General features: G+C 38.0%; 1 protein-coding gene across 1 annotated transcript; it reads left to right on the top strand.

Annotated features, from left to right (window-relative positions):
* The first annotated feature begins 7,169 nt into the window (after positions 1-7,169).
* LOC126713217 (embryogenesis-associated protein EMB8) lies at positions 7,170-12,446 on the top strand. The gene is made up of 8 exons (XM_050412913.1): positions 7,170-7,775; positions 8,336-8,464; positions 8,587-8,718; positions 9,547-9,689; positions 9,793-9,890; positions 9,979-10,073; positions 10,406-10,459; positions 12,018-12,446. The coding sequence occupies exons 1-8, from the start codon at positions 7,320-7,322 to the stop codon at positions 12,231-12,233; spliced, it is 1,323 nt and encodes a 440-aa protein (XP_050268870.1). The 5' UTR covers positions 7,170-7,319; the 3' UTR covers positions 12,234-12,446.
* The last annotated feature ends 150 nt before the right edge of the window (positions 12,447-12,596 follow it).

Genomic DNA, 12,596 nt, shown 5'->3' with positions numbered 1-12,596 from the left:
AGCTAGGCTAGAGGCCCAACCTGGGGATCGTTCCTCTTCTCGGCACCCCTCTCGGTGCCCCTCTACCCCGTTTTGGCTTGTTTGGATGCCCTTTGAACCTCGTCCTCGCGGGGGGGAAGGATTTGTCCAGCTCCCATCACCTCCTTCCCTTTTGACTCTCTCTTCCTCTTTAGTTCTGTCGCTTGAGAGGGCAAGGCAGATGGAGGAGTGGGAAGCTTAGTCTGGGCAGCCTTCCCAAGTGCATCCCTCCCAAGTTGAGACTCTATTAAATCAAGCAAACTGGACTTTGGTCTGCGCTGTATCCCTATCTCGTCGATTATTGGTGAGAATGGAGGACCGAGATCAGGATTTGAAATTTCCAGGGACAAGACATGGTTGAAAATTTCAAACTCGTCCTCGGAATCAGCTACTTCTACCACTTTTTCTTCTTGTATGTTGGGGGGGTGAGACAAAATGGCCGCACTGGTTGTTTGTTGTAGTGACGAGGCCCTTACTTTTGGTATACCTTCAGGAATGGGGGTTGTGATTTCTACGCTCTCTACTTTTGGACCAGGAAGAAGGAAACCTGGCGTAGTTAGCTTATCCGGTGTAGGCGGGGGTCTCTGGCCCTTATGACACACTTAGGAGCTTGGAAGCTTGACGAGATCAACGTGTATCCTAGGATCAAGTGAGCCGCTCGTAATTGACCATCCAAATTCACAAACACCTCGGCCTTAAGGATTTTTTCTAGGCTATCCTTGTTGACCAGGTTGAAATTCGGTTCAGCAACGCGCTTGTCTGCAAATCCATCAGTGAAATAAAGTTTTATCAGATATAAAAATACAACAAATCAGAGAAAGGACTTATAAATGAGTACCCTAGACCTAGTACCCCACATGGTTCTCCCTCTCTCGTCAGGCAAGGGAGACCATCACTTCACTCCCCCGACAAGATCAGGAAGTCTTTGTTCAACCCCTTGTTGGATTTGGGGAGGCATTAAATGAGCCTAACCTCGGGATACCTTGATTTCAAGTAGTATCCTTGCCCTTTTAGACGGTGAAGGTTATAGACCCAATTGACATCGTGGTGGGTTAGACCGAAACCCATTTTTTCATTAAGGGCATCCATGGAGCCTAAAATCCTAAACATATTAGGGGCACACTGAGTAGGAGCCAACCTATGAGCTCTAAGGTAGTCCTTAGTGACTCCACCCATGGGGATTTTCATCCCTCTTTCTATGAAGGCAATCATCAGGATTACTACCTCCCCGACTTGCTTATCCTCGTGCCATTGACTCTCATCACAGTACCTAATTCCTACTCTTGGAGGGATGCTATAACGAGCCCTAAAGCTTTCTATCCCCTCCTCGGAATCTATTAAACTCTTAAATCTACCCATTTCTAGAAAAGGCTGGGAAAACTAAAGAGATTGAGAAAGGAAATTAGAATCGAGGAGAAAAAGAAAGAATGTGTAGAAAAGAGGAAGGTGTAGAAAATTAAAGAGTAAAAGTTCAAGAAGACTTACGGAAAGAATAAAGGTGTCCTCAGATGGGTCTTTAGTATTTGTAAGGGCTCAAGAAATTTGAAAAAGTGTGCAGGTTCAAGGTATGAGCGCTAGAACGAAATGAATGCTAAAGTGAGGAAAAAAGTTGATTTAATAGATATTTATACCAAGGAGAGAGTAGAGAGCGGGAAAGTTCCCGCTCAATTCCCAACGAAGCCCTCAACCTTACGATTCGCATCATGCCATAGAACGTGGGGGAGAAAGAGCAGCCAGAATTTAATAAGGACGTGCCTCGAATGCTGCAGCGCCAGGAGCGTGTCTTGGGCAGACAAAAGGGCGTCTTCATAAGCAGAGAAAGGACGAAATAGGCACGGAGCTAATTTAGAGACATCAAAATCCTCATTTCTTCCTGAGGAGCTAGAAAGGGGAATCTCGAGGGGTTATTGTAGAGCCCTTGGGCCTAGAAGTTCATTATTTATCCATATATTGGGCATGTGGCTCAAGCCGAGAACGGGGATCTGCCTGAGGAGGAGAAGTCTTCGTCAAAGGAGATTGTGCTGATAAATAAGATTTGGTCATAATAGTTTCGGAAAGTGTGTCAAGGATGAAAACTTCCTTGGCCGGACTTGGCCGAGGTCCTGGAAGGGGTTATTGTAAGGCCCTTGGGCCTAGAAGTTCATTATTTATCCATATATTGGGCATGTGGCTCAAGCCGAGAACGGGGATCTGCCCAAGGAGGAGAAGTCTTCGTCAAAGGAGATTGCGCTGATAAATAAGGTTTGGTCATAATAGCTCCGGAAAGTGTGCCGAGGATGAAAACTTCCTCGGCCGGACTTGGCCGAGGTCTTGGAAGATGGTGTGACAGCAAGGATGACAACCCCTGAAATTTAGTTGGGGCGGACAAGCATTGCAGAAATATAAGATAAGGATGAGCCCCAAAATATCTAGGGAGAAAGTTGCTATCTCCGCATTGAATGCATTGCAGCTAATCCCCTGACCGCATTAATGTAGAAGTGATACCTGAACAGTGTATTTCAGCCTTACAGCTACTACATGAGAACTTATGGGAAGTGCTGATGGGACAAGTATCAGGCCTAACCATCTAGCATACAGGTGGAAGGTGGAGATGAAAAGGAGAGAGGGTATAAAAGAAGAAGGAGGAAACAAGATTAGAGGATCAAAAAATTGAGAAAAGAAATACTGTAGCAATCCACAATCAAACTTGTAACGTTATCTAAGAGCATTATATAAGAACCATTGTCCTCAGATTTCGCCGAGGACGTTCTTTCTTCATTTTACAGTTGTCCATTTTTATCTTTTTGTCATCAAACCTATCTAGCTCGTTGTTTGACCAACTAAACCCCAGTTTCCCAACCCATTCCTCTACAAATTCATTGTTTTGGGCTTCTTAGGCCTAAGTCCACCCACGTGTTGGGCTAGGAACTCAAATCGGGTCCTTACAATTATTATTATTTGTAATTAGAGCTACACAGGAAACTTCAAATGAGAAAAGAAAGAAAATTAGGTAAGTGAAAAAAGAAAAAGATAAAAAGAGTAATATTGGTCAAAAATGTAAACAGCTTTAACAAGTTTAGTTTGGCGGCATTTATTTGTTTAAAGTGTGAGGAGTTGTTTTTGTAACACCACAAAATCTCACAATATTTTTACAATAAATTGAGGTGTTTGTACATCATTGGTCAGAATAAAATAAAATAAATTATTTTGAGATTCATCTCAACTAAAAACAAGAGTATTGTGAAAATATTGTGAGATTTTATTGTGTCTCTAGACTTTCTCAATTGGAAGATATGCTATTTTATTATTTATTTCATGTCATGCATAGTTTGTTAATTGTTTAGGGAAACTGTTTCTTTGTTTTTCTATTCTATGCCAAGAGCTAACTCACTTTACATGAGCATATATATATATATATATATAGTAGACTTTTTCGAAGGAGTCAGGTGCCCCCCCTTGGCCCCCCTTTAGCTCCGCCCCTACCCACAATGAATGTGAGAAGAAGGAGTTAGCATCATTCTCTGTACTCTGGAAGTACCTAAATATTACTCCTTGGGACACTATCAGAAATAATGTATTAATTCTTCTATTGTAGGCAATTTTTTTATTTTTTATTTTGATGATTAAAACTTTTAAGTGCAAGTATTATTTTTTTTACTTTATCTCCCCAAGGGAAATCCGAGGATTCCAATCATGTAATTCCCATTTTATAAGATATGATCCCAAACATATTGTATTAGGATTACTTTTATACTGCCTTTTGGACTTTACATAAAGAGTTTGAAAAAAAAAAATCTTAGAATTTTCGAACTGATGTGATTTAAATTTAAATTTAAATTTTCATTATTGGGATAAATATGCGTTAAAGAAATTATTATAGTAGTTAAAAAAAAATTACGTTAATGGCACCATGGTGTATCGTGACGTTGAAGGTGGTGTATGGGTGTGCATGGATCAGGTTGATGGGTTTTTTCAACCCAACCCACCATGGTGGGTTAAAAAAAATCTAACATAATCCACATAGATTGGGCTGGATCGGGTAAGACCAATGGATTAGTCAATTTTTTTTAAAAAAAATTACTATTGCTATTATTAAATTGAGCATTAGAACAACACTATCAAAAATAAGAGCAAATTTATAACCAAATAATCCTAAGCATAACACCAAAACAATACAAACTATATGAGAAGAACTTAGGGTTGGATTTTATTTAGAAAGAGAGGCAAAAAAGTAAATAACAAGATTGTATAATATATTATTAAATATATTTTTAAAATTAAATGTATATTAAATATAGGTGGGTTAGGTTTGATTAGACGGATTTGTGAATCTTATGATCCAAACCCAACCTGATCCATTGGGAAAAAAAAAAAAAAGTTTCATAACCCAACCTAATCCACCAACCCCTAAAAACCGACCATGTTGGATCAGATTGATTTTAACAAATTGGTGGATTGGCTACACATCCCTAACAATGATATTGTAGTGGTGGCAACAAAAATGGCAATGATAACAATAAGGGTAAAATACAATAACCTACCCTAAGGTTTGGGATAATTCCAAAAACATCCAAAACTTCTTTAAAATGTCCAATTGGTCCTTTAAACATTAACGATGTGTAAGGCCATGTGTGCATTCTCTCCCAGTGCAAAGCTCTTTGGGATTTTTAAAGGAAGACTACAAAGATAGCAAACAAGTGGCACATTAACACTACACCATTTCATGTTTCATCAACACCATACCAACGATTTTCTTAGATTTTTTCTTAAAATGAAATTATTAATTGTAGGGGTGATAGGCGCAGGAATGCATATCCATATATATATTGGGCCAGGGGTCTAATCCGAGGACATTAAGTAGTCCAAGGATGGGTGAACACTTCCCTAAGAATCTGTGTTGGTAAGTAAAGAGGTGAGGTCTAATCGTGACCATCCGAGAAGGTTGTCCGAGGAGGAATACTTCCTCAGCTGAGCAAAGTCGAGGTCAGAAGGTGTGGTCTGACACTAGGAGCAACGTTTCGGACGATTCCACTAATGAGGATAAGTATCCAAAAGGAATAGAACAGAGGGAGGCCATAAAATATCTCAAGAGAAAGCTGCTACCACTGCATTAAATGCTCTACAACTAACTTTCTAGCTGCATTAATGTGGAGAAGACCCCTGAACAGTGCTGCATTGGCTACCCCAATTCATAGAGAGCCTGAGAGGGTGTTCGATGGGATAAGCACTCAAGTAGTAACTTAGATGATCAACAAGTGGAGGACCAAGATCATCTAAAGGGAAATATATAATGTAAGAGACCCTCCATGGAGAAGGGATCAAAAAGGGGAGAGAGAAACACTGTAGCAATCAAGAACTGAATTTGTAATTAAACTTGAGAAGCAATATATAAGAATTGATCTCCTTGGACTGTGTCGAGGATAGTTTTCTTTAGATTAAACTGGTCTATCTACATTTTCTTGTCATCTGGATCCAATCTATTGGTTGTCTAACTCATTAAAGCCCAATTTTCCAACCCACTCTCTACAAATTTATTGTATTGGGCTTTTTGAGCCTAAGTCCATCCACCTTTTGGGCTAGTGAACCAAATCTGGTCCTTACATTAATAATTTTGTGTTTGGTAGCCAAGAAAATCCAAAGAAAAAGTCACATAGATCTTCCCCATCCTGTGTTTGGCAGCCAAGAAAATTTAAAGTAAAACCCATAAATCTTCTTCATTCCTAATTTAGTAGCCAAAAAAATCAAAAGGAAGAGCCATATAAAGTCTTTAGATGCCTTTACTCAATGTTTGGCTGCTGAGAAAACCAAAAGGAAAAACTTCATCTCCTTCACAAAGAAACCAATGAAAACCCGAATGACCTTAACCCAATCACATCAACCAAGATCCAAAATTCCACCCCAATATTGCTGTTAAAGCCAAATCTAGTCATCCTATCGAAAACTACTAACCCACTGGCCAATATTGATGGATTTCCATCAACAAAATAGAGAGATGGGAGAAAGAAGATCCATAAGGGTAAGATTTGGCTAGGCAAAGGAAAAGAAAATAGAAAGAGAAAGAGAGAATCAAGTGAGAAATAAAGGAAGAAGAAAAGAAACAAGGGATAGAGAGAGGGCCAGGTGTGTGGAGGTGTGGTGTTGACTATTGAGGATAAGAAGAAAGAAAGGAGAAAAGATATAAAAGAAAAAGTTTGGGTCTAAAGAGTGCACAAACGATGTAACATGCCGTTTGTCTTCAAGGACCAAATTGGTTATTTTTAAGAAGTTTTGGATGTGCTTGACATTACCCTAAACCTCAAGGTAGGTTAGTGTATTCTACCCTAACAATGATGACGATAACAACATTAACGGTGCAGTGGTAGTAGCATTGGTGATACTATGAAGAGTAGTAATCTTGGAAGAATTTGCAAACGACATATTCTCTCATGGAATTTGAATACTTAAAAACCCCAAATTCAAAAGCCCTTTAAAAATTTGAATGCCTTTCTTGTTAAGTCAAACAACTAAAATCAAAATTTGAGATTTACAAATTATAACTTAGGAAGTAAAAATTCAACTCAAATATCTTTATCCAAACACAACATAAATATTGAGAAAATCCATCTATTGTATAAAAGGGGTGATTCTTCAAAGATTTTTGAATTATGGGTGGTTGGTAGGTAATTGACTTATCATTCTTATCTAGTTGGATAGGTGAATGAGTAATGCTAAGGACACAAAATTTTTCATAAATTTTATTTTTTCACAATTTATTAAAGTGATAAGTTGTAATTGAAGTAACATCATTTTCAAATAGGCCTATCACGAATCATTGATTCAACATTTTGAAATAAAATTGTGAATTTATTTGTGTCACATGTATTGGTAGGTGAATTTTTTAGATGATATTTGTAGGTGAATTTATCCAAGAAAAAAAAAATGGTAATTCACTAATGCGATTTTTAAAGAACAAAGTTAACAAAGATAGCTGCATAGCCAGCACATTGTCCAATTCAGTCATACATTTTCTTCTCCTTGCCAAAAAATTGAATCCATTTGCCAAACTAAATACTGTCCCAAAAGTGGTGCTAATTGCACGTGTATCACCACATACATGTGAACTACATACTACATGCTACATGTTCCACATTTCGCTTTGAAACCACTAATTCTACACAGCCACAGACGTCGGTTTCAAAAATTGTTGCGCATTTTAAAGAGTTTTTGAGACCACAACGGGAATTCTTTATTTAAAACCGCGGCTGTATCGTACACTGTAGATATTCTCTACTCGCGTAAATTTTCGGTATCAGCCAAAAACATTTTAAAAACCGCGCCCACAAATGGCGACTACTTCAGTCTCACCTCTCTCTACATTCCGCCATCGCAGTCCAATTATATCCACACCAAACCCATTTCTCTCTCTCTCCCCAATAATCAAAACCAGCAAAATCTCAGCCGTCCACGTCAGCACCACCACCACCACCACCACCACAATGCCCAGTAGTGACCTTCCCGAAGCTCAGGCTCATCCGTCGCTGGAAATCATCGGCGGAGCAAGCGAGTCAATCCTCCCAGTTCTCAACGCGACCCTGACCCGAAATCGGTACAACCCGTTTCCTTTCTTCGGGTGGAATCGCCACGTGGAGACCATCTACGCCTCCTTCTTCCGGACCCGCCCTGACGTCAGACTCCGCCGTGAGTGCCTCCGTACCAAAGATAACGGCTCCGTCGCCCTCGATTGGGTCTCCGGTGACGACCGTCAGCTGCCACCCGATTCTCCGCTACTCATTTTGCTGGTTCGTCGTCTCTTACCTCTAGTAATTGTAACACTTACGACTTCACGTATAGATTAATTACGTAGCGTACAAGTCACTCATTCAATTCAATCTATATGCTTTTTGCATAATTCATGGACTGAAACAGTAGTTTGGCATTTAATTATGTTGTTATTATTATTTATAATTCGGTTGTTGGGGAGGAGAGATTTTAAGTGCTAATTTTGCTCTTGGTTATAAGAATTATTTATTGTATAATTTTTCTAACTTAAAAAAAAAAAAAAAGAGTTACTATATAATTCCTGTGACCAATTCAAAAAATGTGAATATATATTTGAGCATGGTTAATCACACGCCAGTGTGTGTGCGCGCATCAGCTGAAATCATGGGTTCAAAACACGAACTATTTCAGTTAAATTGTAAAATTGTGCAAGATTTCACCAAATTAAAATTTATAACTGAAATCATATTTTGAACACGCCATTTCCAAGTGTTGTGTGTACCGTGTGTGCACTTCATGGTGTGCGATAACAATTTCTGTATATATTTTAGTGGTTTGAATGGATGGATGGTGGTTACAGCCAGGTTTAACGGGAGGGAGCGGGGACTCGTACGTGAGGCACATGTTGGTTAGAGCGAGAAGCAAAGGTTGGCGTGTGGTGGTGTTCAATAGCCGAGGTTGTGGGGATAGCCCTGTCACCACTCCTCAGGTAGTACTCCTTAGCACTTGACTCTCAGCTTGATTGATTATACATTTTGAATTCTGAGAGGCTTTAAGTTCTAACAAAGTATAATGTGGTTAGTTAACTTATTATCACCTCTGATGGTGCAGTTCTATTCAGCTTCGTTTATAGGAGACATGCATGAGGTGGTGGAGCATGTTTCTTCTAGGTACCCAAAAGCTAATTTATATGCTGTTGGTTGGTCTCTTGGGGCCAACATTCTTGTTCGTTATTTGGGTCAGGTAGGATAACCTCATAATCCATATACATTGTGTATAGCTGACTTTTTTTTAATTATTTTATATTCTTGTAAAATCATTCTTGTTTGTTATTTGAGTTTTTTTTTTTACCTATCAAAAAAAAAAAAAGATTTTATATTCTTGTATAAAGTTTCGTGCTTTCTTTGACTCTCTCTCTCTATTTTATTCTGTGATTTTTGACTTGAAGAGATATGTAGATTTGGTCTTAATTTTGCATAATGCTACCTTGTGAGTTGTGAGTCAAAGATTGAATATGGTGATAAATTCTGATTGGTTTGATTACCATTTGTTTTCTGCTCCACTCAACTCATCATCATTGCCTTAAAATCCAAACAACTATGTGAAATACAAAAATCATTTTTCTCCATTATGCTCTAACTAAGGCTGTATTCTCCATTAAATCATAGGCCAACCTGTCTTTTCCTCTCTGCACTGATTTTTTCCTCTTTTCCTTGTACTGCATTTGACTTGTTCTCTGTCCACTATTTGAAACCTATCCCCTTCATTGATATTACTCCATTGTATGTTTAACAAATGCCACTTATCTGTTCTTAGTCAAATGCTGTTCAATTTGGAGGCTCAAAAGGACAAGGGAAAAGCCAATTAGGAGTTTCGGGTAGTAGAAAACCATTTCACAAAGAATATTGTAAACTAGATAAGAAATCTGATGTCATATTTCTGGTTGGTCTGGTTGTAAGGAGTCACTCCTGGAATGGATTGTTCTTTGCTTGCTTCTTTCCACTTTACTGTATATCTGCTTCAGTTTCATTTATATAGTTTTTTTTTTTATTTGTTATGTGTTACTTGCAGGAATCTCATAGTTCCCCTCTTTCTGGAGCTGTGTCACTGTGTAATCCTTTCAATTTGGTCATTGCAGATGAGGACTTCCATAAGGGCTTTAACAATGTCTATGACAAAGCTCTTGCTAAATCTCTCTGCAATATTTTCAAGAAGTAATGCATTGTTATATTGATTTTCTGTTCTTGCTACTTATTTATGTTTGGAGTTGTTTCTATCTTTGTAGAAAGTGTCACCTGAAATCTTTTGTTTTTGCAGTCATGCTCTTCTCTTTGAAGACATAGGTGGTGAATACAATATCCCATTGGCTGCCAATGCAAAGTCTGTTAGGGATTTTGATCAAGGACTGACCCGTGGTATGTGTTTCTTGAACTTGAGAGTGGAATTTTGTTTATGGATATAATGGTATGTCATGGTCTTACAACACCTTTTAAAACTTCACAGTTTCATTTGGTTTCAAGTCAGTGGATGACTACTACTCCAATTCTAGTAGTTCAGACACAATAATGCATGTTCGCATACCTTTGCTTTGCATTCAGGTAATTTCTTTACGACTTATACACTTCTAAAAATATGTTTCCTGAACCCCATGTCTAACAATGTCGAACTGTATGAGCACACATTTTTTCAGTTCAGACTTTGGTCATCTTTGGTGTACAGACACACACACACACATACATAGGTAAAATGGTAAATACATAAATCGTGCACCCACATGATATTCCACCAATGGCCTCACCCTCTATGTTTTGAACTGTTTGTGCTTACCTATAATAATGGATTTCTGAGGCATGAGTTATAGAGAAATTTAAGAATCGTGTTGAGTGAAATTCTGCATGTGCTATAGATTTACATGTTCAGTGGTGTGCAGGCAGCAAATGATCCAATTGCTCCATCCAGAGGAATCCCTCGTGAAGATATCAAGGTTTGTGGCTTGCTCCTTAGTCTCTTAAGCCATATACTAATTTGATTCCCTTATATACCAAATTATGTTTTTCTCTCAAGCCACAATTGTTCCTTCTTCCTAAGATGGCGAACTGCTATTGTCAAATTTATCAACTTAACTATACAAAGGCTTTTCCTTTTTTTCCTTTTTGTTTTTTGATTGGTAAATTACATATGCTCCTAGTGGGCCTTGAACCCAAGATCTCACCCTCACACATTTCTCTTACAAGTGGAGGACATGCCATTTGAGCCATAGCTCATTGGCCACAAAGCCTTTACCTTATGACTTAAGTTCTCCTACAAAATCTTGTTTTCCTAGCTTTGTGCGTTCATGTAAGGACTTATTTTATTCAAATATCTGTTAGAAAAGTTACTTTTATTCTTAATACTAAGTAGCCCCTAGGTCCTGTTTCCAGCCACAATATTTCATAATCGTAGAAGTAGTTTAATCATCTTTTTGTTGATCAGCTGGGAATTCAATCAAAATCTCCAGGTTTTGAGATTTTAATCACTTTAAAGCTTGTAGTTTAGATAATTTGCCGCAAGTCTTTGTCCAGATCAACTTGACCATTATACATCTCATCTGGATTACAAAATTTAATATAAGCCAATTTGTTTTGTTCTTCCATGTACTTCCTACTTCCTACCATCTCAAAACTAGATTATAAGATCCAAAAAACTTAATAAGATATTGCCAAATTATTGTTTATACTTGCTGGGATTTGTTTGTTTTGTAAATAACTTGTGAATATTTTGGTGATTTCCTGACTCGGTAATATTTGGGAACCTCCTCTCCCTATTCCTGAAACTTCGAAAAGAACTTTTAAACAATTTGACATGGACAAGCTCCGTTTCCTAGGAATAAACATTCAAAAGCACTCAAAGCTTGTATTGCATACCAAGTATTCAATTTGTTATCCCACAGTAATCTTCCATCCCTTGTAAATGTCAGTCTGCTTGATTCGTTACTCCGGGAACACAATATTTAAAAATCTGAGAAAACAACTTTTGTTTGTGGAGAATAACCTTGAAGGGCTTATTGACTTACAAGAAGTGATAAAAATGGCCATGGAGAACTTGATAAGGCTCCTATATGATATTTAGCCTGCCCCGTGTGGTTAAGATTTAGAGGAGGAAAAGGAAGAAACAAGGCTGGTGTTTTGTGGGCTGTTTTTGATTTAGTGTAACTATTTAAAGTTTGCTGCATTTGAAGTTCCCCTTGCCACATGGTTAAGTTATTTAAAAATGGGAAAATAGAAAAGAAAAACAGAAAAAATAGACTTATGCTGGGTTCGAATTGTCACCTGTAAAATTAAGGACTGTCACCTTGTTAATTGCTATATACAATGATTCTTTCCGGATTAATTCTTTTGGAAAGTTCTACATAAAAGATATTTCACTTGATCACATGAACCTAACCAGGTTTGAGTTTCCTGTTACTGCCGCTTAAAATAATTCGATTTTTTTTTGGGATTTTTTTCTCCTGTTTATGTTTCCTATTTTTACCTTATTTATTATCTCCATTGCTGTTGTTGTAGGAAAATCCGAACTGTTTGTTGATAGTGACACCCAAAGGTGGCCATCTAGGGTGGGTTGCTGGCGTTGATGCTCCACGTGGGGCTCCCTGGACTGATCCTGTTGTTATGGACTACCTTGAGCATCTAGAGAGAGGAGCATTAAAAGGCATTACATCTTGTAGTAATACTGTAGAAGTGGAGCAATGTACAGAGGGCTCGTACAGCCTAAAAGTTTAGATGGCAGATGCTTAGCATTCTTTGCATATTTATAAAATATATTCATTTAGAGATCATCCTTTCATAGTTGTTTACAACAAGTTTAATGAATAAGCTAATGTCATAAAATTCTTTCCAGTTGTGTACTGTAACTGGAGCCTAGCATACCCAAACATCATTGGATCATATTTTGAAAATGTTGAATAAAATGAAACAAATAAAGTATAGAGATCATTGATTGCGATCTAGCATACCCAAACATCATTGATCGCGATCTCGCCTTCGCGAGATCGCATGATTTTTTTTCTGGGTTGTGGTTTGTGTTTTTCTGGATTTGTGTTTTCCTTCTTCTTTTCCAAACACCAGAAAATATTTTCCGGAAAA

This window comes from Quercus robur, chromosome 2, assembly GCF_932294415.1.
Source record: "Quercus robur chromosome 2, dhQueRobu3.1, whole genome shotgun sequence".
Taxonomy (NCBI): Eukaryota; Viridiplantae; Streptophyta; class Magnoliopsida; order Fagales; family Fagaceae; genus Quercus; species Quercus robur.
The sequence above is the reverse complement of the archived record's forward strand: the minus strand, read 5'-3'. Positions and strand labels throughout refer to the sequence as shown.